This window comes from Polyodon spathula, chromosome 48 (genome assembly GCF_017654505.1).
Source record: "Polyodon spathula isolate WHYD16114869_AA chromosome 48, ASM1765450v1, whole genome shotgun sequence".
In the NCBI taxonomy this organism is placed as follows: Eukaryota; Metazoa; Chordata; class Actinopteri; order Acipenseriformes; family Polyodontidae; genus Polyodon; species Polyodon spathula.
In genome coordinates this window covers 1,509,140-1,531,788 of record NC_054581.1, presented here as the reverse complement: position 1 = coordinate 1,531,788, position 22,649 = coordinate 1,509,140, and the positions used below count along the sequence as shown (strand labels likewise).

Here is a 22,649-nt window from a genome sequence, read left to right as displayed (position 1 = left end):
ACTCTGCATCATCAGTAACTGTTGCTGCAGAGTCACTTCTAATAGGACCTCGTTTGTTTTGCATCTCATCCGAAGGACGGAGCACAAGGAGGTTCAGTGACTCGCTCAGGGTCACACACACAGGGAGTCAGTGGCTGAGCCAGGATTTGAACCACCTGGTATCAAGCCCCTTTCTCGAACCACTGGGCTGACCTTATAGGTGTTGCAGGGCAGTACAGGGATACAATGCAAGCTTAATATTTTAATATGAACTAGGGTGCAACATCTAGTCCTGGAGGGTGATTCCACTCCTGGTCTTCCTTCCAACCCTGTTCTAAATTGTTTATTTGAACCAGTTCATAACCCTCAGTCCAGACCCTGACGTGGTTAAACCTTGCATTGGAGCGGCAGGGGGGGCACTTTCGTTCCACCCTAAGCTCTGTTACTTAGATTAATTGGAGCCACTGAAAACATCTCTCCAGCATCCAATGTTTAGTAGGTGATGTACCTTGAATCAAATGCATTTAAATCTGGGTTTTCGATCCCGGTCCCTCCCTACTTTTTTAGAGGCGTGCTCATGCCCTCTGCAGTGACCCTCTTCTGCCCCCTGCAGGCTACATCCAGCGGCGGCTGATCAAATCCATGGAGTCTGTGATGGTGAAGTACGACGCGACTGTGCGCAACTCCATCAACCAGGTGGTGCAGCTGCGCTACGGGGAGGACGGGCTGGCGGGAGAGTCCGTCGAGTTCCAGAACCTGGCCACCCTCAAGCCCTCGCACAAGGCCTTCGAGAAGAAGTGAGAACCGACCCGTCCGCCCGCACAGGATTACCCTGCTGCGGCTTGGGGATAGCGGCAGTTCTGTACTAATGTTGTTCGATCGCGTAGCTGTTTTTAAACAAGGGAGACGGGGTCAGTCCTGCTGTGGAATAGTCCAGTGCTGTAGTTGGTAAATAAGGAACGTAGATGTCAGTTTTCCAAGTTCTGCACCAGAGCTGTTGCCGAAAGCTTTGCATCGCCTAGAATTAGGATTGAGATGCTCAGTTAATGTATTTTCATATCTTTTTTTATTAACGGTGTAATCACACTATAAAATGGTATTGCAGCGGTCTCTACTGGAAGCTTAACTTAAACTTCTCTCCTTTCTTTTTTTCTTTCTCTCTCTCTCTCTCTCTCCCCAGGTTCAAGTTCGACTACACCAACGACCGTGCTCTGCGGCGCATCCTGCAGGAGGAGGTGGTGAAGGACGTGATGACCAACGCCCTCGTGCAGGGCACCCTTGAGAAGGAGTTTGAGCAGATGAAGGAGGACAGAGACATCCTGAGAGCCATCTTCCCAACGGGGGACAGCAAGGTGAGAGAGAGAGGGGGGATCCACGCCATTGAGGAGGCTCTGTGATCCAGCAGTTACAAACAGGGGCTTAACGTTATTGACCCTGTCACTGAACCTCCTTGTGCTCAGTCCTTCAGATGAGACACAAAACAAACAAGGTCCTGTTGGAAGTGACTCTGCAGCAGCAGTTGTTGATGTATGATTCACCCCCCCTTTGGATAAAAGCGTTTGCTAAATAACTAATACTAAATCCTTTTTTTTTCTCTCGCACACTGCTTTGTAGTTTCCTATATACTTAATGGAAGCTGACAAATTGAAAAATGTGTTTTTTAAAATTTTACATGATATATATAAAAAAATCTCCCACCAGGTGGTGCTGCCGTGCAACATCGCCAGGATGATCTGGAATGCCCAGAAGATCTTCCGCATCAACACCAGAACCCCGACCGACCTGAACCCGCTCAGAGTGGTGGAAGGTGGGTCTCTATTTGTACCTGTTATTTAGGAAAGAGTTAATGTGTCTAGGATGTGGTACTTTTTTCTTAATTTTAGAATTGTAATTAGTGCAGAATAATTGTAATTAACATTCTGTTGACCCCAGCCTTGAAACAGAATGGCTGGAGGCGAGATGCTTGCCTCCTGTGTATCCCGCTCGGACACCTTGCTTATTAAATACCTTGCAATCCCTGGATAGAGAACCTCCTCCTGTTAAATCTTATTTAAAGGGTTTTATGAGTGTCCCACAAAGCCCTGTGCTGCAGCATGATGAAACGTTCTCCCCCCCCCAGGTGTGAAGGAGCTCAGTAAGAAGCTGGTGATCGTGAACGGGGATGACCCCCTGAGCAGACAGGCTCAGCAGAACGCCACACTGCTCTTCAACATCCACCTGCGTTCCACGCTGTGCAGCCGCCGCATGACTGAGGAATTCCGGCTCAGCACGGAGGCCTACGACTGGCTCCTGGGCGAGATCGAGACCAAGTTCAACCAGTCTATCGTGAGTCCTCCTCTCCGCGCTGCCGCGAGCGTTATTTCTTAGACTCCTTTTATCCAGGGTGATCTTAGTTAACAAAATATCACGGGTAAAATACATTCAAATCGGTAGGAAGAGCTGCTTCAGATGAGAGAAAATAAAAGTGAATTTGTTTTGAGAGTTTGAGCTGTTAAACCAAAATTTGTTTGTAACAGTAAATTCTATTAAGAGAAAGTACAATAAATGAATGAATGGAAGAGTTCAAAAACGTGATGACGGTTACTTTTTTAGTTGAACTAATCTTTTTTTTGTTCTTTATCGCCACTCGGTCTGTTGTGATAAATTGCAGTCTTGAGGAAACCTAAAACTCATTTGACAAATGTTTTCACCCCTTCCAGTCTGTCTCCTCTCTGGTTTTTGGAAAAAGAGACTCTCTACCCCCCCCCCCCCCCCCCCCCCCCCCCCCCCCCCCCTCCTCCCCCCCCCCTCCCCCCCCCCACACCCCCCCCCCCTCTCTCTCCTCGCTAACCCCCCTCCCCCCCCCTCCTTCTCCCAGATTCTCTTTCTGTCTCTGTCTCTCTCTCTCTCTCTCCTCACAAACCCCCTGTCCTTTCTTTCCTCTCTCCCCTTCCTCTCCTCACTAAATCTCTTCTCCTTACTACCCCTCTTTCTGTGTCCCTCTCCTTGTTAACTCTCTCTCTCTCTCCCTACCCCCCCCCCCCCCCCCCCAGGCCACCCCGGTGAGATGGTGGGCGCTCTGGCCGCTCAGTCTCTCGGAGAGCCCGCCACTCAGATGACTCTGAACACCTTCCACTACGCCGGCGTGTCGGCCAAGAACGTGACCCTGGGTGTGCCGCGTCTCAAGGAGCTGATCAACATCTCCAAGCGGCCCAAGACCCCCTCGCTGACCGTCTTCCTGCTGGGGCAGGCAGCGCGAGACGCTGAGAGGGCCAAGGTGAGACCCTTTTGGTCAGTGTGTGTTTTGGAATAGAGGGAATTCTAGAATTGAGAATGGATCTGGGAATTTTAATTTTGATTTGACCCCAAACCCTGAATGCAATCCAGGGTGTTTGCAGTTCTGTAAAACATCACTCTTGAGCGCTCATTAACCCTCTCCCTTCTCCTACACTCCCTCTTTCCTCTCCCCAGGATATCTTGTGCCGGCTGGAGCACACGACCCTGAGGAAGGTGACAGCAAACACGGCCATCTACTACGACCCGAACCCCCAGAACACGGTGGTGACGGAGGACCAGGAGTGGGTGAATGTGTATTACGAGATGCCGGACTTCGACGTGACCCGCATCTCCCCCTGGCTGCTGCGCGTTGAGCTGGACCGCAAGCACATGACCGACCGCAAGCTCACCATGGAGCAGATCGCAGAGAAGATCAACGCAGGTCAGCCGCCTGAACACAGTCTAGTGTAGAGAACTCAGTGCTGTACTGGGGATCTGAGAGCAGCTAATTCAATACTGAGAGAACTCAGCTGTATTCTGAAGCAGCTACAGTCTAGTGTAGAGAACTCAGTGCTGTACTGGGGATCTGAGAGCAGCTAATTCAATACAGTCTAGTGTAGAGAACTCAGCGCTGTACTGGGGATCTGAGAGCAGCTAATTCAATGTCTAGTGAGAGAACTCTGCTGTACTGGGGATCTGAGAGCAGCTAATTCAATACAGTCTAGTGTAGAGAACTCAGTGCTGTACTGGGGATCTGAGAGCAGCTAATTCAATACAGTCTAGTATAGAGAACTCAGTGCTGTACTGGGGATCTGAGAGCAGCTAATTCAATACAGTCTAGTGTAGAGAACTCAGTGCTGTACTGGGGATCTGAGACCCAGCTAATTCAATACAGCAGCAATTTAAGTGAGAATCCCATTGCACAGCAGTCTGATCCATTCCTGTTTTTACTATGAGTTTAGTAAGACACACTTGGTTCCCTGCACACACTGTGGCTAATCAAGCTTGTTGTAAAACCTGGAATGGGTGAAACTGCTGTGCAACAGGAGTCTTATTACCATCCCTGTACAATTGTTATAGTGCCTTCATCAGTGTTATTGAAATTAGAAGAAACAGACCAGCGTTTGCCAGCGCCTTCACCCTATCCTGGTACAGTATCCCACGCAGTGACTGGCGGTACCCCAGTTGGCATTGCTGCATGGCTAGGGTTGGTTGGGTGCCCCACCTTGCTCCAGTAGATTTTGGCTGGGAGGGTTATTCCACTCTCGCCCACCCCTGTGTCTGTAGGTTTTGGAGACGATCTGAACTGCATCTTCAACGACGACAACGCAGAGAAACTGGTGCTGAGAATCCGCATCATGAACAGCGACGAGAACAAGTTTCAGGAGGTTAGTGCTGGACACTCCCCCTTCTTGACCACACCCCCTACCAGGCACAAACTGGGTCCTTGACCCGTCCTTAAAACTGAGGGAACACGGAGCTCCTTTGCGGCTTGGAACTTGGTTTCAGGAGATGAAGTTTCAGGACGCTGCGCCGCACGCCAGGGGAGACTCGGGGAGGGGGTTTGATGCAGCAAACCTCAAACTAGGTCTCGTAGAACCAGGTTTCAAGCTGCTGCTCCTGAAAAAGTGGCTTTGTGTTCCCTTGGCTGAATCTTGGTTGATTCTTTCAGCTTTAAATGCATAGGCTGCTCCCTCTGGTTGTAGAAGGTGTAGTTTTGAATGTGCTTTTTGGTTTTGGGATGTACTCCAGGTTTTTAAAAATTGACAAACGTTGGTGTCCTGCTGTGTGTGTGACCTCGGTCCCTGCTATTCCCACAGGACGAGGAAGTCGTGGACAAGATGGACGACGACGTGTTCCTGCGCTGCATCGAGTCCAACATGCTGACAGACATGACCCTGCAGGGCATCGAGCAGATCAGCAAGGTGAGACACCATGCACAGCGCACCCCACACCACACCCAGATACACACTGCAGATCAGCAAGATGAGACACTGAGCTCCTACACTGCGGAGTGCACACACACACCATGCAATCTGTTATCGTATTTCAAAGTTATATGTATATTTAAGGCTGAATGACTAAACCAAATGCAATCAATCCCAATTGAAAGACCTGGTTAATTGAAAAACCCGACTTGACAAGGTTCTGAGATCAATCAGCCGCTGGGGAACCGGACCAGCGCTGACGGGTTAGAGGCCTCCAGTCGTCAGGAATTCTCATGATAAATCTGGGCACCTTGCTTGGTTATTAAAACTAATTTTATTCTTTCTTTCTTTCTCTCCTCCCCCCCCAGGTGTACATGCACTTGCCCCAGACTGACAACAAGAAGAAGATTATCATCACGGAGGAAGGGGAGTTCAAGGCCCTGCAGGAGTGGATTCTGGAGACGGATGGCGTGGGATTGATGAGGGTGCTGAGCGAGAAGGACGTGGACCCTGTGAGGACCACCTCCAACGACATCGTGGAGATCTTCACTGTGAGTCCCGCTGCCAGCAACAGGATGGGGAAGCAGCTTACACTGCATAGAGCCCAGGACATGTAGTGCAGTACATAGCTGGTGAACAGTTTGACTCCAGCGTGGGGTAGTAGTGTGTAATGAGTGGAGGTGGATGTAGCTTTCAATTCTCATTGCACACACTGCCTCGTTTCATTATTCTGTGTATGTAATCAATCAAATTTTATTGCAAACAGACTATCTGTTGGTTTTTATGAGACTGCCTTCAGAGAATGTTACTGGCTTAAAGCCTGTCGGTCAATAAGAGAAGCTGCTGGTTGGTTGACAGGAAAGAAGCCAGAGAAGGCGAACCTGGAAGTGCAACCCTGACTGAAAGCACGGCTTACAAACTGCTCTCTTGGAATGTGTTGGGTGTTACCAGCAGGTTTTCAATCAGTCCCTCTGTTTTGAATGTTGTTTCAGGTGCTGGGGATCGAGGCTGTGCGGAAGGCCCTGGAGCGCGAGCTCTACCACGTCATCTCCTTCGACGGCTCCTACGTCAATTACCGCCACTTGGCGCTGCTGTGCGACACCATGACCTGCCGTGGCCACTTGATGGCGATCACGCGCCACGGCGTGAACCGACAGGACACGGGGCCTCTCATGAAGTGCTCCTTCGAGGAAACGGTGAGGCTGCCCGCCCGCCCGCTCGCTCCGAACGAGTTTCAGATCTCAGCTGAGCCGCTGACTCTGTGTGCGTGACCCTGAGCAAGTCGCTGAACCTCCTTGTCCTTCGGATGAGACGTCAAACAGTCGAGGTCTTATTTTAATGACTCTGCAGCAGCAGTTGTTGATGAAGCAGAGTTCGCTCACCCCCCCTTCTTTCGTCTAAGTCACTTTGTACAAAAGCTTCTGCTAAACGAGTAAAATTTAACATAAGGAATTGAGTGTGTAACAGTGCAGTAATATGGAGATCACGAGGCATGCAATGGTCCTAATGAGCTGCTTGCGTTTTTGTTAACTCCCAAATGAGTTGGAGTGTGTAATCAACTAGTAAAACTCTATTCTTCATTCAAAAAAAACATGTCGGGAACTACAGTGAACAAAGCTGTGCTCTTGTGATCTCAATCCAAAACGTTATACCCCTATTATGATGTCAAGAAAGCCTCCTGATTTTCTCATGGATGCGCAGCGAATCGTTCCCTTCTCCTGTGAGGAATCCAGGCTGCTTGCTGACCTCTCCTCCCCCCCTCAGGTTGATGTCCTGATGGAAGCGGCTGCTCATGGGGAGAGTGACTCGATGAAGGGGGTGTCTGAGAACATCATGCTGGGGCAGCTGGCTCCAGCCGGGACGGGCTGCTTCGATCTGCTGCTGGACGCGGAGAAGTGCAAATATGGCATGGAGATCCCTACCAACATCCCTGGCATCAGTGTGGCAGGACGTGAGTGTGACCACAGAGCTGTGCCATGGGAATCCTGCGTTCCCACAGTCCTGGCACAAACGAACATGTGTTTCTCCTCCCTATTTATTTTTTTCCCTAAAGTTATGAATTGGCTGAGAAACCAAAGCCTAGTTTGTACCATAGGAGGCAGGGCAGTGCGGTCCAGTGGTTAAAGCCCAGGGCTTGTCGCCAGAAGGTCACGGGTTCAAATCCCACCTCTGTCACTGCCTGACTCGCTGTGTGTGACCCTGAGAGAGTCGCTTCACATCCTTATGCTCTGAGGATGAGATGTTAAATCAACGTCCTATTGGAGGTGACTCTGCATATAATGCGCAGTTCACAGCCTGCCTCTGTAAAGCACTGTGTGATGGAGGTCCACTATGAAAGGCGCTATATAAAAATGCAATTCTAATTTCAATTATTTGTATAGCGCCTTTCATACCACAGCGCCACTGAAAAGGGGGATCTTGCTAATCTTTTGGAAGAAACAGCCGAACAATAAACCTGTCCTTTTTGACAGTATCAAACCAGACAACTTGCCAGTTAAGGCATTCTATTGTCTATGTACACCAAACTGAAGTGAATTGCTTTTGTTAACTGTATGTCTCCTGATGCAGGTTTCGCAGTATCTCCTGTGTGCGTTTTTTACATTGTGATTTGATTATTTTTTTCAGTTTCACAAGGCGTAGTTAAATTGTAAACTGTAGCGTGGCATTGTGTTTTTTTTCTGAACCTCAGTTCTAGATTTCTGTGCAATATCCCTTTACAAGCTTTTGAGGGCTTTCACACTAGTTGGTTACCCCCTTTTCTGTCGGTGTGTGTCCCCTGTCCTCATGGTGTGTCTCGTCCTGCAGCCTCGGGTATGTTCTTTGGCTCTGCTCCCAGTCCGATGGGGGGAATGTCCCCAGCGATGACACCCTGGAACCAGGGAGCCACACCAGCGTATGGAGCCTGGTCTCCCAGCATCGGTGAGTCTAATAATCCAAACATTAAAGCACCAGTAATAATGAAGTAATATTGTTGAAAGCACTGTACCGTCATAACTAAGAAATATGAAGACTTAATAAATTCACTCTCGAATGATCACTTCAGTGTCTTGACACTCAATTTTGTAACAATTTCATATTGTTTCAGCAATTTTATATTAATTTTTTTATAATGTATCTAATGACTTCAGTATTTTTACAGTACAGTTCTGGCCAAATAAATAAAAAATAAACCTTTATATGAACATCATTTTATATCGCCTGTTTTAACATCATGTAATTGAAGACACTATAAAATGATTTCACAAAAGTCTACCGGAAGCTGTCCTAGCAGTTCAGTAGTATTTCATGTTAGATTTCGAAATGTTAACGTAACATTTAGCAGGTTTCATTCGACTCTATGAAGCTAAACTAATTCTATAGGCTGTTGCAAAACTTTTGGTTAGCTGTGCATTCTATTTTTATCTCTTGTTTTAACTGCCTCCCCCACCCCCCCACCGTCCTTAGGCAGTGGAATGACCCCGGGAGGGGCTGGATTCTCCCCCAGCGCTGCGTCAGACGCCAGCGGCTTCAGTCCTGGCTACTCCCCAGCCTGGTCCCCCACACCTGGCTCCCCGGGGTCCCCAGGTCCTGCCAGCCCCTACATCCCCTCCCCAGGTAAGCCTGCTCCTGCCCAGCACAGGGGCGCCTCCTCTCCTGCACCCTTCAGAGTGAATTACAGGTTTAATGCACAGCGTGGTCCCCACAACAGCCTGATCGGGTTCTCTGAGATTGTGTGTCCATGTAGAGTAAGGTTACTACAGTATATAATGTGTTTTGTGGACTGGCTATAGCCGTCGTGATTTATGGCTTTATCTATTACACAGTTACAGGGATTGCAATAAGACTCCTATTGCACAGCAGTGTGATCCATTCCAGGTTTTACTACCAGCTTGATCAGCCGCAGTGTGTCTAGGCAACAAGCTCGGGTGTGTGATTTAAAATCGCAGTAAAACCAGGAATGGATCAAAGTGCTCTGCAACTGGGGGCTTTTCATCACTGCAGGATGCTGGTTTATAATCCCGGGCAATGTCAATGTGTTGGATTCCTGCACGCTTTGAGATTCTGCTTCTATGTAGATCTGGGTGAAGTCAGTGGAGTGCCTGGCTGTGTGTAATGATCTGGAGAGACTCTGACATGCTGGATAACCCTACCCTTGATCCACACCAGCAGTGTTCTGTTAGAGTGTTCTCTGTTAAAAGCGGGCGGACACACCGGGTTGACCTATTGACACCACACGTCCTGAATTGGCTGCTTAGAGACATTTTCACTCCTGAAAACCTAGATGTGACCCATATTGTCTCTTATACTGGACTAAAAAAAACAATTGTTCTGAAGCTGCAGCATTTAAAAGCATTTTTTTTTGCGCCTTTTACCCAGGCCAGAATGATGATGTTGCATGCGATTTATTCTAGTAAGTGAGTTTCTCCTTTTTACCTCCAGGTGGCGCTATGTCTCCCAGCTACTCCCCCACCTCCCCGGCCTACGAGCCCCGCTCTCCAGGGGGCTACACCCCCCAGAGCCCTGGCTACTCTCCCACCTCCCCTTCCTACTCTCCCACCTCACCTTCTTACTCCCCGACCAGCCCCAACTACAGCCCCACCTCTCCTTCCTACTCCCCTACCTCCCCCTCCTACTCCCCTACCTCCCCCTCCTACTCTCCCACATCTCCCAGCTACTCTCCCACCTCCCCTTCCTACTCTCCCACCTCCCCTTCCTACTCCCCGACCTCGCCCTCTTACTCTCCCACCTCGCCCTCTTACTCTCCCACCAGCCCCTCTTACTCCCCTACATCTCCCTCTTACTCGCCCACCTCTCCTTCCTACTCCCCTACCAGCCCCTCTTACAGCCCCACTTCCCCTTCGTACTCCCCAACCTCTCCTAGCTACAGCCCCACCTCCCCCTGGATAAGGGGGTGGTCGGGATTGATGTTTGGGGGTGGTCAGGGAGGATGAGCGGGTGGTCGGGGAGAATGCCCCTCTGGAGAGGGTTGATGTGGGGCTGAAGAGGATTGATGTCGGGGTGGAGGGGAGGATGATGAGGGGCTGGAGGGGGTCAATGTCCCAGTGGAGAGGAAGGATGAGAGGAAGCAGTCAGGGAGTCCTGTGGGGGGTTGAGGGAGGATGGAATGTTGGGGGTCCGGAGGGTGGGCCCCAGCTCTCCCAGTTACTCCCCAACCAGCCCCAAGTACACCCCCACCAGCCCTTCCTACAGCCCCAGCTCCCCAGAATACACCCCCACCTCCCCCAAATACTCTCCCACCTCCCCAAAATACTCCCCCCCTTCTCCCAAGTACTCCCCAACCTCTCCTACTTACTCCCCAACGACGCCCAAATACAGCCCCACAAGCCCGACCTACTCTCCCGCTTCCCCGGGCTACACCCCTACCTCCCCAAAATACTCCCCCACGTCTCCTACCTACTCCCCAACCTCTCCCAAATACTCCCCAACGTCTCCCACTTACTCCCCGACCAGTCCCAAGGGCTCCACCTACTCCCCCACCTCCCCAGGCTACTCCCCCACCTCTCCCACCTACAGCCTCACCAGCCCGGCCATCAGCCCGGACGACAGCGATGAAGAAAACTAGATCTGGGATTTGGAAAGCGCCTCCTGTGGCCGGAGGCTGACACTGCGTCTTTCTCAATCGCTCACAATTCTCACCAGCCGTCCATTTTAACTTCCAGAGCGACCTAGTGAACCATTTTTTGTGATCGACAGAAAAAAAAGCAATCCCTGGTTTTATTTTAAAGGGGGGGGGGGGGGGGGGGATTAATTGCTGATAACTCGTTTTTTTTTTTTTTTTTTTTTTTTTCTTCTGTTGGCTTACGAAGTGTAGCCACATCTTGAATTTATTTCTTAAGGCAAAGCCAGGTAACTTTTTTTTTTTTTTCAAAAGGAGTTAATTTTCAAAAATTCCTTAACTGGAATTATATCGCTATGGAAATTACCCAGACCTCCAGAGTTCTGGAACGTGTCAGTTTCCCCACACTCACCAACGGTCTGAACCCACGTGGAGATTCTGAAATGCTCCTTTCGACTAGAATTAGGCAAAGTTCAAGAGGGAAACGTCTTGTCAGACCATCAGAACTCCCCAATCCTCGGTTCGTGTTGCTGTGTGTCCTGCCACAGGAAGTTCAGACGATCCTGGAGAGCCACAAGACCTGGAGATAACGTTAGTGTTGCCCAATTCAAATAATTAGTTTTTATATTTAATTGAGAACTCTGGTGGAACGAAAACCAGAAATCGCTGTGGCTCTCCTCCCAGGACCTGGGTCGGCCACCAGCTTATATATAAAGTTGAAGTCGTCTTAAACGACAGAATCAAATCTAATCTCTGCCTTTTTGCTGGCAGGTAAAATAAGTACCTTTAGTTTTCTGTAATTTTAAAGAAGTCTGTTTTTAGACTTGGATCTAATTGCATTGCGAGGGTTTGTTTTAAAAGGGGGTTACACTGTAATGGGGGTGTAGAAGGTTGAATTATATATAGAAAGAAATTTGGTTAAACCATTAAACTTCTGATTCCACAACAGCCCTCAATAAACACAGAGATCATTTAAAGCTTTTAAGATCGCTTTCTTTCTAATATTTGGTGCGAGGCCGGACTGTATGCTACTCAAACACACAAATCCAACTGGTTTTAATGTTTTGAGCACTCTGTGCTAGCACAACTTTGCTGTGAAACTTTTTTTTGATTTTTTTAAAAAAAATCAAAACCACTACAGCGCAAATCTGTCCAGCATACGAATCTGTAGAAACCATCGCCTGATTCCCGTTTTTTTTTCTGTAAAATATATCCCTTGCCTTCTAAGGGAGGTCTTTTTTTTTTTTTTTATTTGTCAACAGTCGCACAAGACTACAAAACCAATTTTAGAACTGTCTAGTTAATTGGCTTTCTACTCTCAATGTGCGACACCCCCTCTCTGTACAGTTGTGAATAGGTTTTATTTTTTACAATTCCTGGGCTCGTTTGGTTTTGCAAGGATATTTGTTGTATAGTTTTTGTAAGGTGCAAATAAAGAATTAAATCTAGTTGTGTTTTGTGTGTGCGATTTTTTTTATTTTTTATTTTTGTGAGTCAATTTAAATAACGAAATAAAACTTTTAGTTTTGGTCTATATGTACACATTACCAATCTTGTGTTAAGGCTGTTGTGGGGTCAAATTATCCCTTTTTAAAAAATAAAAAAAATACAGTACTTTGACATGCTAAACTATAGTAAAAGTTCTGACGGTCTTCCCTTTATCAAGAAGCCTTCGGTACATAACTGAGGGTTCACTTATATAAAAAGACGTTTTTTTAATTAATGGGTTAATATACAGCAGATGTTAGCTGAGGGCAGATTGTAACATTGACACTTTGTCCTGTGGTCTGTAGGGGGTGTGTGTGGACACTGTTTAGACCCCCCCCCCCCCTGTTGTTTGACTTAGTATATTACCCAAAATTATTAGTAATCATTGTAATGAGGAGGAGGAGGGGGGGGGGGGGGGGGGGAGAGGTTGCTGTTATAATAAGTCTGGCATTCGGAATAATTTTAATAAGTACCAGCGGCAAGTCGCTAACATTACAAATATGTATAGAAGTGTATTTTTGTCACTGTGCAAGTTATTTAATAATAAATGCTTTGAATATTTTGTCCTAAAGCTTGGAAAAGCAGTGTCTGCAGTGCGTGCTTTTTTATTTCAATGTCCCATATATGCCCAGTACCTTCAGCCTCTCTACACTGGGGGTAGCCTCTGCGTCCAGGTTCGATTCAGAAAGCGCGTGGTCTGTTCTGCGACGGGCAGACCTCGAGCTACGGTAGCACAAGCAACCACAAACGAACACAGTGTTGGAGTTGGCTGTGCTGAATTGGAGCGATGCAGTTCGACGTTGGCTTTGAACAAAATGCAGGCGTGATCAAGATCGTTGGCTCTGGTTTCTCCAGACAGATGCCTGTATTTCTGTTTTTAAGATGATGATTGCTTTTAAAATGCAATGCTTTATTCCAAAACTTGATATCAGAGGTAGTAGAATTAACTTCCATGACTTCTACATCAGTATTAAGTATCAGAGAGCACCAGTTTGCCCACGGATGCAGCTTCCAGGACCCCCGATCTCGATCACATGGGTGGGCTGCTGATTCGCATCCTCGCTGTGTTGGTTCCGAGCTTTGCCCGCAGTTTAAACCAGCAGACTCCCATTAACAATTTACAGGGAACGGAAGCAACGCTCTGACTAGCTGTGAAAGGGTTCCAGGTTTTGCTGGGTTATCGACAGCACGTACCTGGTGCACTCTATAAAACCTGGAATGGATCAAACCGCTATGCAATGGGAGTCTGTTTTAAAGCTGTCAACATCTTTAACAGGGGGGGTGGCGGCGGCTGGATTTGTCAACCAGTAAGCCTGGTTGAGCATTTCCCCACCCCCAATCACAGTGTGACTTGGTTCCCTGATATTAAACTGCAAAGTAATGGGCTTTGTATGTGACCAACCTCCCCACTTGCCCTTTACAGTCTAATAACACTCGCCTGAGCTTGTTAGCTAGAGGGGGCTGATCAAGCTGGTAGTAAAACCTGGACTGGGTAACACTGCTATGCAATAGGAGTCTGAATCCTAGCCCCCCCCCCCCCCCCCGACAGGGTTCTTCCTTTTACTTTGCGAAGGCTTCTCTGCTTCAGTGCCTTTGTGGGTTTTTTTTTTGTTTTGTTTTGTTTTGTTTTTTTAAATGAATGATGAAATAAATCGTCAGTCAGTGTTTTCTATTGAGTCCCTGTGCAGCTGTGTTCTTGGTGCATTTGCATGGGGTTAGGATTGATTTAAGCCTTTTTGGCTGCACTAAGGTGGGTGAAGTTGGGAATGTACCCTCTGCTTTCAGAGAGTGTGTGTGTCTACCTTGGGACAGGGTCTGTTTTTCAAAAAAATAATAATCGCCGCTGTATATAAATTTGTACCATTTATTTCTGTTGTGTTTTGTTATTGGAATTGAAAAAAAAAAATTAAAGCATTTTAAATTCTTTTGTGGAAATGTGACTCCTGTGTCTTTCTTTTTTCCCCAGATATTTGTGATAATAGAAAGAAAGTCTGAATTGAGAGTTTAAGAAAGGAAGGGAGTATCTAGCATCACACTCCTGGCTCCTGATCATTTCAATATTAATAATAATAACAGACTTCACTGAGGGGAGTTCTGAGCCCCAGGACTGGGTGTAGCAGCAGCAGCAGCAGCAGGGCTGGTATGAGTTTGTAACCCTGGATTGAATACTGTTATGAGCTGGATCTCTGCAGTCTTGACTCATTTTCAGATAGCTTTTGGCAGTTCTGTGGTTTTCAGTTTCTTTAAAGAACACACGTGGCAGCGATACCTGGCTGCTTTCTATAAAGGAAATGAGACCACAGGCGCTCTCACTCTGCTGTGGAGAGTTTGTCTGTTTTGTGTGATCACACGCCCTGGTGCGTGTATAAAATTACACGTGACAACACTGCTCTTTCCATGTAAGAACCTTTCTTTCTCTCTTCTTTATCATGTGCTTCTGCAGTCACCTGCTTTCCTGCAAATGTTACTCAATAAAATGACGATCTGGCAAGTCTAACAGTGGGGACGTAGGTCATGTGACCTGGCCACGCAAGTGAATGGAAAGGATGTGAAATCATTTTGAAGTTGGCGTGCCAGACCAGTGAATGTGGCACTGGGCAAGTTCTTTCAATTCCTCTCTCCTTGACCCTTGTGCCTCCTGACGTGGACAAACCCCTGACATGTAAATAAAACCAGTGATTTTTTTCACTTCCATATTCCACAGTATAAATGCGCACTCCCTTCCCTCTCCTCACCATCCTCCCTGTCCCTTCCCCTTCTCCCTCTCCCTCTTCCCCCTCCCTTCTCTCTCTCTCCCCTCACCTTGTCCCATCTCCTCTCTCTCTCTCTTTCCTCTTCAGGTTTAATGAGTTAATGAACTTGATTCATCTTTAATTAGTTCAATTAAACGATTTAAACAGACCAGGCATGGAAGGGTCAGCTTTGCTCAGCCCTGGTGTGAATGTTGAACAGTATTTCAGTTCAAAGTGCATATAAACTGGACCTGGCAAAGGGCTGTGTTTGAGCCGTGTTTACAGTGTATTTCCATGTGCCAATGTGGACAGAATGAAGTGATCTGTGGGTTCTGATTGGAGGTCAATTATTCAATGCAGTTGAAGTGAGGCAGGTGTGTGTAAACAGGCTGCTCTTGGCTTGTCTCTTCAATCCTGCAGAGGCTGTGGGAGGTTTCTGCCAGAAGCATTTGAAAGTGTAGCTCTGTGTTGGAATTATTTCTTTAAATCATTTGTTTTTTATGTGGAATAAAAGTGCATGGTAGCATCAGTATTTCAGCGGCTGCCTTAGTTCACTTTGCCCGGCACTCCCTGGCTGGGTTTCAGTATCCCAGTCTCCAGGGGTTCTGATCCTTCTCGACCCCACGTTTTGAAACGTTGCTGTCGGGTCAAACTGAGCACAGTGCGGTGGGGAACTGCAGCTTTACAGACACAGGACTGAGCAGGAGGTAAAAGGCCTTTTTCTCTCTCCTCCCTTGCCCTGTCTAACCCTTCACTCTCTCCCCTCCCTTCCCCTCTCCCCCTTCTCTTTCCTCTCCCCTCCTATCTCCCCCCCTCATCTCTCTCTCTGTTGCTCTCTCCCTTCCTCTCCCCCTTCTCTTTCCTCTCATCTCCTTTCTCCCCCCTCATCTCTCTCCCCCCTCCCTTCCCTCTTTCTCTCTCCCCAATCTACCCCTCTCTCTCCCCCTCCCCCTTTCTGTGTTTTGTGTTTTAGTTTCAGGGTAGGGCTAGACGTGAATCTACAGGAAATCTGACTCAGTCTCCCTGCCTTGCTGTCGCAACACAACCACAGCAGACTCAAACACACAAGTAAGTCCAGAATGTTTCGTCGTCTTTTTAGTTTTAGCGTTTTTCTGAATAAGTTCTTTTGCACAGTAATTTTGTAGCTTTCCTTGTGGTTATACTCTGCATTTCACTGTGTATCCTTTTTTTTTTTTTTTTTTTTTTGTTTTGCCAGACCTCTCTGTGATTTTTACAATTCTTTGCTATGCTTTACCATGCCTCTCTGTGCTTTACCATGCCTCTCTGTGCTTTACAATGCTTCCCTATGCTTTACCAGACCTCTCTGTGCTTTACAATGCTTCCCTATGCTTTACCATGCCTCTCTGTGCTTTACCATGCCTCTCTGTGCTTTACCAGACCCCTCTGTGCTTTACAATGCTTCCCTGTGCTTTACCAGACCGCTCTGCTTAATTACACTTTGCTGTGCTTTTACTGGGAGAAACAGACTTCACTGAGGGAAGTTCTGAAGCCCTGGGCTGGGTGCAGCAGGGCTAGTGTGAGTTTCTAAGCCCTGTTTTGGACCTTCCTACCATATTCAGGGTGTGGGTGAGTCTCTTTCATACATAGTTTGTCTTGCAGTTTTTGTGGGTGGATGCATGTCACTTCTCTGTATTGAACTAATGGAACACACCCCAATGCCCAGCACAGGGAAACCCAACTGCCTAACAAGGGAGGGGTCAGCAAAGCTAGGTTGGACAAGTTCTGTAGGAATTTTGCAAGGAAACCTGATCCGAACTGCAGTTTGTTTGCCGTTGTGTGCAGCAGGAGGGTTAGAGTTTGTTTGTCTCAAACTTATGACTGGACTGGAAAATATCGAGTTATTCCTGGCAACCCGTTTGAGAGGGGGGGGGGGACACTTTCCATTAAAAGAGAAAGCAGAAATGAGAAAGTGTGTCTGGTTTCATTTCCATGTTTTAACAAAAAAGATATTTGCATCCGAAATCGAGAATCCCAGGCCAAACTTTGAATTCTGGCGCAGGAAAATAAATAAATTAAAATATATATATGGGGAAGCATATTGGTGTGACACTCGCTTCAGTAGACACCTGCTGTGCAACGCTAACAGGCTTCCCCACCCCACTCGGTATTAGCAGCCAGGCTTGTTCTGTTTCAAGCATTGAAAAAAGCAGAGGATATGAAATGCAGTAATTAGCTGTGCTAGTATGTAAGTGAAGCATAGCGTCAGGGTTTGCAATTAAAAAAAAAACCACTAACTTTGTTTCTGATAATTATACTGTGGTGACTGGCCTCTCAAGGATGTGGCTGTGGGTTAGCTCCCCCCAGAGCGTTGAGAGAAATGTTGAAACTAAACCGCTTCTAAAAACGCTGTTTCGTATTCTATGTGCTGATATACAAAAAGTTTCACAACTTCATCGTGCTGGTAGTTTTGAGGGTGTGGTCATTAGCGCCTAAAAGACCCGTCATCTGGTTAGTACAGAGACATAAATAGCTCGCTGTATCAATCTCTGTTTAGCACCAGTCGAGATAAGATGTTCTTTCTCCAAAACCGAGAGAAGCATATGGTAAGAGGGTTACTTTATATGATACCAGTGCAGATGCAAATTTTATTTTTGTTCTGGTTTGATAAACGGATTGTACATTTGCCTGTTTTGCCAAAGCAAGGTTATGTGCATTTTGCTAAATTTCTGCTTTCTAGACACGTTTGAGAAACGGGCAATATAGACACCGCTGTGCAAAAGTCTGACGTTGTGTTTTTCTACTATACTGCATTATTAGCATCAGTAATTTCCTCAAAGCCTCCACTAGTGTTTTCTACTATTATAACAGCCTTGACTCGCATAAGGAAGGAAACACGCTGCGTGAAATCGCTCGCATCGCTCGGTTTTCAAGGTGTGGCATCCGAAGCATAATCACCAAGTACAGAGAAACCTGTAACTGGCAAACCCAGGACTGGAAGAGCCAAAACACTGTCTAACAAGGAGGAGAGACCTGAAGATAATATCCTTCAGGGATAGAAAGAAGACAAGCGTTGAACTGACAACAGAGCTGGCAGAAGGCACAGGAGTCGTTGTCCATCCATCAACAGTCCAAAGCACCTTTCGACCGTCGTTCCAGAGTCCAGTTTCTGGGTTCTTGTGCATATTGTAGCCTTTTAGTCTTGCCCCCCTTAAAGGATGTCTTGCAGTAAGAATACCTCTTAAAGTCCTGATTTCAAGAGCGACCTTCGTACTGTTGATAGATGGACAACGACATCTGCACAGCAGTGTGTGTAAAAATGACTGCTAAACATCTTCCATTTAGTTTGCCTCAAACATATGTAAGTTATCTTTTATAAAAAAAAAAAAAAAAAATTCATTCCCATATTTTGTCAGTCTTTCAAGTCAATGAGACATTGGGTCTTTAAACTTTACTGAAGAGACTGAGAAAGACTTCTTGTCTAAGTTGACAATTCTGTGCGTGTTCCTCCATTCAGAGTTATACTGATGTAGTGGCGATACTTAATAAAACACAGTAAACCTGAAAAAAGCTGGTTTGACTTGCTGGTGATAATGTCTCTCTCGCTCTCTCTCTCTCTCGCTCTCCCTCTTCCCCTCCTCCCCTCCTCCCCTCTCTCTCTCTCTCTCTCTCTCGCTCTCCCTCCTCCCCTCCTCTTCCTCTCTCTCCCTCTTCTCTCAGGATGCTCATGTTCCGCTCCGCTCCGGCTCAGTTCTCTGTTAGCGTGCGGGAGGCTGGGCTGCACGGCTGGCGCATCGAGAAGCTTCAGCCCGTGCCTCTGCCTGCGGAGCAGCTCGGCTCCTTCTTCACTGGAGACGCCTACCTGGTGCTGAGCAACCAGGGCGAGGAGAGCAGCCTGCACATGTGGATCGGTGAGACGCTGAGACGTGCGCGGAAACGCCCTGCTGCCCCTGTGTACTCCTCCCTGAGTGTGTGTGTGGGGGGGGGGGTACAGGAACTCTGTTTGTGTGTGTGTGGTACAATAACACTGTGTGGTACAGTAACACTGTCTCTGGGCGTGTCCTGCAGGTGAGAAGTCGTCCCGGGACGAGCAGGTAGCCTGTGCCATGCTGGCCACTCAGCTGGATGATTTCCTGGGCGGGTACCCGGTGCAGCACCGGGAGGTGCAGGGGTTCGAGTCCCCCGAATTCATGAAGCTCTTCCCCAGAGGAGTCACCTACAAGGTGGGGCTGGAGCCTCAGAACAGCTTCCATGGCAAAGCACAGCAATGTGTAATACAGCACCATGACAGCATGGGGAAGCATAGGGAAGCATTGTAAACAGAGAGGTCTGGTAAAGCCCATAATAAAATAGGGTAAACTAACTCTTCTATGAGTTTCCCACAGTGCTACACAAAGTGATTTATTCACATTGAGCTCAACAGAAATCAGGTGCTGGTTTAACCCTTCCTGGTGAAAGGAGTGAAGAACCAGGTGCTTTGGGTTTGCGACGATCGCTGCTTTACTTAGAAGAGCGATCCACGCAGACCCAAGCAGCTGTTCGCTCGCTCGCTTCACTCCTGAACGGTGAATCAGCCTGCTGGACTCATGCCCGACGTTTTTTCCTGGCAGGAAGGGGGAGTGGAGTCAGGGTTCAGGAAGAACCAGCCTGGCTCTGCCCCTCCGAACCGACTGTACCAAATCAAAGGGAAGAACAACATCCGAGCGAGAGAGGTGGAGCTGAGCTGGGACAGCTTCAACAAGGGAGACTGCTTCATACTGGACCTGAACCAGGTGAGCGGAGAGAGGGGGAGAGGAGGTGAGCCGAGGCAGGTTCGGCACAGGAGACTGCTTCTTGGTGGGGGTGGGGGGGTGGGGGGGTGGAATGGGTTGTGTTGTATTGTTAGTGCAGGGATTCTTTGACTAGACAGTTTTGAGAACTGGCTGAACAGATGCTCACAGTGGCCCCTCTCGTTGGTAACGGTTGCTGCTCTATGCCTGTGTTCCTGTCTCTGTGTCCCTGTGTTCACTTTCTCTCTCTGTTCCGCTGGAAGGTGCTGATCTCTTGGACCGGCTCTCGGGCCAACGTGTTTGAGAAGCAGAAGATGAACGAGATCGTAGGCCTGATCCGAGACACGGAGAGACTGGGCAAAGCAACGGTGCAGGCGGTGTGTGAGGGGGAGGAGCCACCGGAGATGCTACAGGTACCACGCGACCGTCCACAAGCCTGCAAAGAAGCGTGTTTTCATTGCTTTGAGTGTAAAGCCCCGCCCCTCCCCCCCCCTTGTTTGACAGGTTCTGGGACCAAAGCCGGCGCTGAAGGAGGGCTCTCCAGAAGAGGATCTCCAGGCCGACACCTCTAACTCCGCCTCCCTGTACAAGGTGAGCGACTGCTCCCCCCGCAGGGCAGGAAGAGCACTGCACTACAAATAATAAAAAAATCTAACATTCTGTGCATAAGCTTCCTATACATAATTATAGCTTCCCATAATTTTAAATGACGAACGTTTCCGCTAGATTCAGGCTTTCTCACTGTCTTCTGTTTATTTTCCATTGAAGACTCTTGTCGAAACTTCTGCTTTAAATATTTTTTCTGCTGTATTTCTATTTATAAGACCTTGCGTTTGGGCTGCAACTATAATTCTACAAATCGTACCAGTTTTTCACATCCATTCGCTGCGTAGGTCTCAAACGTGCAGTTCTGAAATGTTTTTCAACGTGTGTTTTCGTTTTGAAACCCTGCTGTCTGGTTCTGCACGAAGTTCCAACAAACCTTGTTTGTAAGCCCTGCCCTCGGTTAGCGTTGCACTTCCCTGGTCGCATTGGAGAGTGAAAAATTAAAAAAAAAAACGCAATCTAGTGACAAAGTCTCTTTCCTCATTACAAAAATGCTTCATCGTAACTAAGGTATTGATCGGTCAGTGTGTTTCCACTAGTCAGTCTTTCTCAAAGTCTTCAAGAAATTCAAGTATGTGCAGTATATCTATTATTAATACAGGGCAGCACAGAGTTACAGTGCAAGCTTCATATTGAAACAGTGTAGTTTACAGTCAGTGCAAATAATAACACTGCTAGAATATGAACTAGGATGCAGCAAGCTAGGATCACAGCGAGTTGCATCTACAGTGACATTAGCAGTACAAGGGTAGCGCATCAGCTGAGGATCCAGTAGCGTGGTGCTGAGGTCAGGCGAGTCCAGAGCAGGAGGGGCGGATCCAGAGAGCTACAAGCGCAGGATGTCCGCTTAGTTCCTGCTTGACTTTTTTTCCCCATGGCTATGACCGATTCCTGAGTATCTCCGTGTCTCCCGGCAGGTGTCGGACGCTACGGGGGCCATGAAGCTGAGCAAGGTGTCGGACAAGAGCCCCTTCGGCCGGGAGCTGCTGAGTCGAGACGACTGCTTCATTCTGGATAACGGAGCCAATGGCAAGATCTACGTGTGGAAAGGTAATCCCAGCGCTCCAAACGAGGCTGGGGCTTAATGAAAAGCAGACCCCGAGCAAGTCGCTTTACCTCCTTGTGCTCCGTCCTTCGGACGAGACGCAAAACAAGCGAGGTCCTATTGGAAGAGACTCTGCAGCAGCAGCAGTTGACTGATGCAGAGTTCACCCCCCCTAGTCTCTGGAAGTCGCTTTGGATAAAAGCATCTGCTAAATGACTGATTTAAGAATATTTTCGATAAATGCAGTACACACCTTCATGCTAGATGAATGGGGCAGGCGTTAACTATAGCCTTGCATTTTAACAGATGTTTCCTTACAAAAAATAATCCGTGATGACCACACCCCCCCCTCAGTGGTGCGTAGTAAGTACACATTAAAATCACAGTAGTCACACAGCAGGGGGGGGTCTGGGTGGGAGTGCAGACACAAAGATGTCCGTCCGTGCGGGGCGAACACAGAGGAGAAGCTGGCTGCTCTGAAAGTGGCTGATGGCTTCATCCAGAAGATGAACTACTCGAAACTCAAGACTCAGGTACAGAGAGTTTCTTCATTTCCTTTTATTGAACTGTAGTATTAAACACATCATTAACATCTTTTCTTTTTATCAGAAGTGTTTTAAATTTAAAAATATAAAACCTATTTTAATCTCTCCTCTTTCTCTTTCTCTCTCTCTTCCTTCTCGCTCTCTTACTCATCTCTCTCGCTCTATCTTCCTCATCTCTCTTCCTTCTCCCTCTCTCTTACTCATCTCTCGCTCTCTCCCCCTCTCTCTGTTGCTGTCCTCTCCAGGTTGAGATCATCCCTCAGGGCAGGGAGGGCATCCTGTTCAAACAGTTCTTCAAATCCTGGAACTAGGAGTTCTGCCTGGACACTGCTTTGTATTTGTATTAGATATCCTAGCTGTCTGGACGTCATGGTTACTGAACCAGGCAGCGCTTCAAACCCGCTGTGAGCCTGCAGGTGCATTAAACTCATTGCAGCTCTTTGAGAATCTTGTTTTGTGTTTTTTTTTTTTTTTGTTTTGTTTGTGCCATTCCTTTTAGTTGATTGTAACATTTAAAGATTTGAACTGGGGACAGTGCAGTGTCCAGTTTTGCATCCCCTAGAATTTTAGGATTGAAATAAAAAACAAACTATATGAACATAATTTTAGATATTTTATGTAGCATCATGTAAGCAAAGAAACTACAAAATGGTCTCTCAAGTCGACTATAATAGCAGTACAGTAGTGTTTCGTGTTAGATTTTGAAATGTCACATTCATGATTTACGTGGAAAACTACAAAGTGGTGTGGAATTCAATATGTTATCAAGGGAACATTATTCAGCAGC

General features: G+C 47.4%; 2 protein-coding genes across 3 annotated transcripts in view; both read left to right on the top strand.

Moving 5' to 3' along the window:
• Positions 1 to 11,833, top strand: part of LOC121306479 (DNA-directed RNA polymerase II subunit RPB1-like) — a 20,396-nt gene extending 8,563 nt beyond the window's left edge. The window contains exons 2-16 of the mRNA XM_041238200.1: positions 547 to 776; positions 1,160 to 1,331; positions 1,681 to 1,786; positions 2,099 to 2,308; positions 3,012 to 3,235; positions 3,430 to 3,676; positions 4,522 to 4,622; positions 5,055 to 5,159; positions 5,531 to 5,713; positions 6,155 to 6,358; positions 6,927 to 7,113; positions 7,968 to 8,081; positions 8,607 to 8,756; positions 9,582 to 10,056; positions 10,284 to 11,833. Coding sequence (XP_041094134.1) covers positions 547 to 776; positions 1,160 to 1,331; positions 1,681 to 1,786; positions 2,099 to 2,308; positions 3,012 to 3,235; positions 3,430 to 3,676; positions 4,522 to 4,622; positions 5,055 to 5,159; positions 5,531 to 5,713; positions 6,155 to 6,358; positions 6,927 to 7,113; positions 7,968 to 8,081; positions 8,607 to 8,756; positions 9,582 to 10,056; positions 10,284 to 10,725 — 3,150 coding nt within the window. The 3' untranslated portion in view covers positions 10,726 to 11,833. The remainder of the gene's footprint in view (positions 1 to 546; positions 777 to 1,159; positions 1,332 to 1,680; positions 1,787 to 2,098; positions 2,309 to 3,011; positions 3,236 to 3,429; positions 3,677 to 4,521; positions 4,623 to 5,054; positions 5,160 to 5,530; positions 5,714 to 6,154; positions 6,359 to 6,926; positions 7,114 to 7,967; positions 8,082 to 8,606; positions 8,757 to 9,581; positions 10,057 to 10,283) is intronic.
• A 3,558-nt stretch (positions 11,834 to 15,391) lies between these two features.
• On the top strand, positions 15,392 to 22,306 carry capgb (capping protein (actin filament), gelsolin-like b). Of its 2 annotated transcripts, XM_041238255.1 has the most exons (10): positions 15,392 to 15,646; positions 15,913 to 16,007; positions 18,618 to 18,808; positions 18,966 to 19,120; positions 19,508 to 19,669; positions 19,930 to 20,079; positions 20,171 to 20,257; positions 21,190 to 21,325; positions 21,762 to 21,850; positions 22,108 to 22,306. In XM_041238255.1, exons 3-10 carry the CDS (start codon positions 18,619 to 18,621, stop codon positions 22,171 to 22,173), a joined length of 1,035 nt encoding a protein of 344 aa, XP_041094189.1. In that variant the 5' UTR covers positions 15,392 to 15,646; positions 15,913 to 16,007; position 18,618; the 3' UTR covers positions 22,174 to 22,306. The 2 variants fall into 2 exon arrangements, with proteins under 2 accessions (XP_041094189.1, XP_041094190.1); XM_041238256.1 differs by lacking the exons at positions 15,392 to 15,646; positions 15,913 to 16,007 and adding an exon at positions 17,411 to 17,503.
• The last annotated feature ends 343 nt before the right edge of the window (positions 22,307 to 22,649 follow it).

Excerpts from the sequence above, each read along its gene's own strand:
- capgb (XM_041238255.1), top strand. The coding sequence starts at position 18,619 with ATGCTCATGTTCCGCTCCGCTCCGGCTCAGTTCTCTGTTAGCGTGCGG. Across the intron at positions 20,080-20,170 it reads AGCCACCGGAGATGCTACAG|GTTCTGGGACCAAAGCCGGC; the intron begins GTACCACGCGAC and ends CTTGTTTGACAG. Across the intron at positions 21,851-22,107 it reads ACTCGAAACTCAAGACTCAG|GTTGAGATCATCCCTCAGGG; the intron begins GTACAGAGAGTT and ends TGTCCTCTCCAG.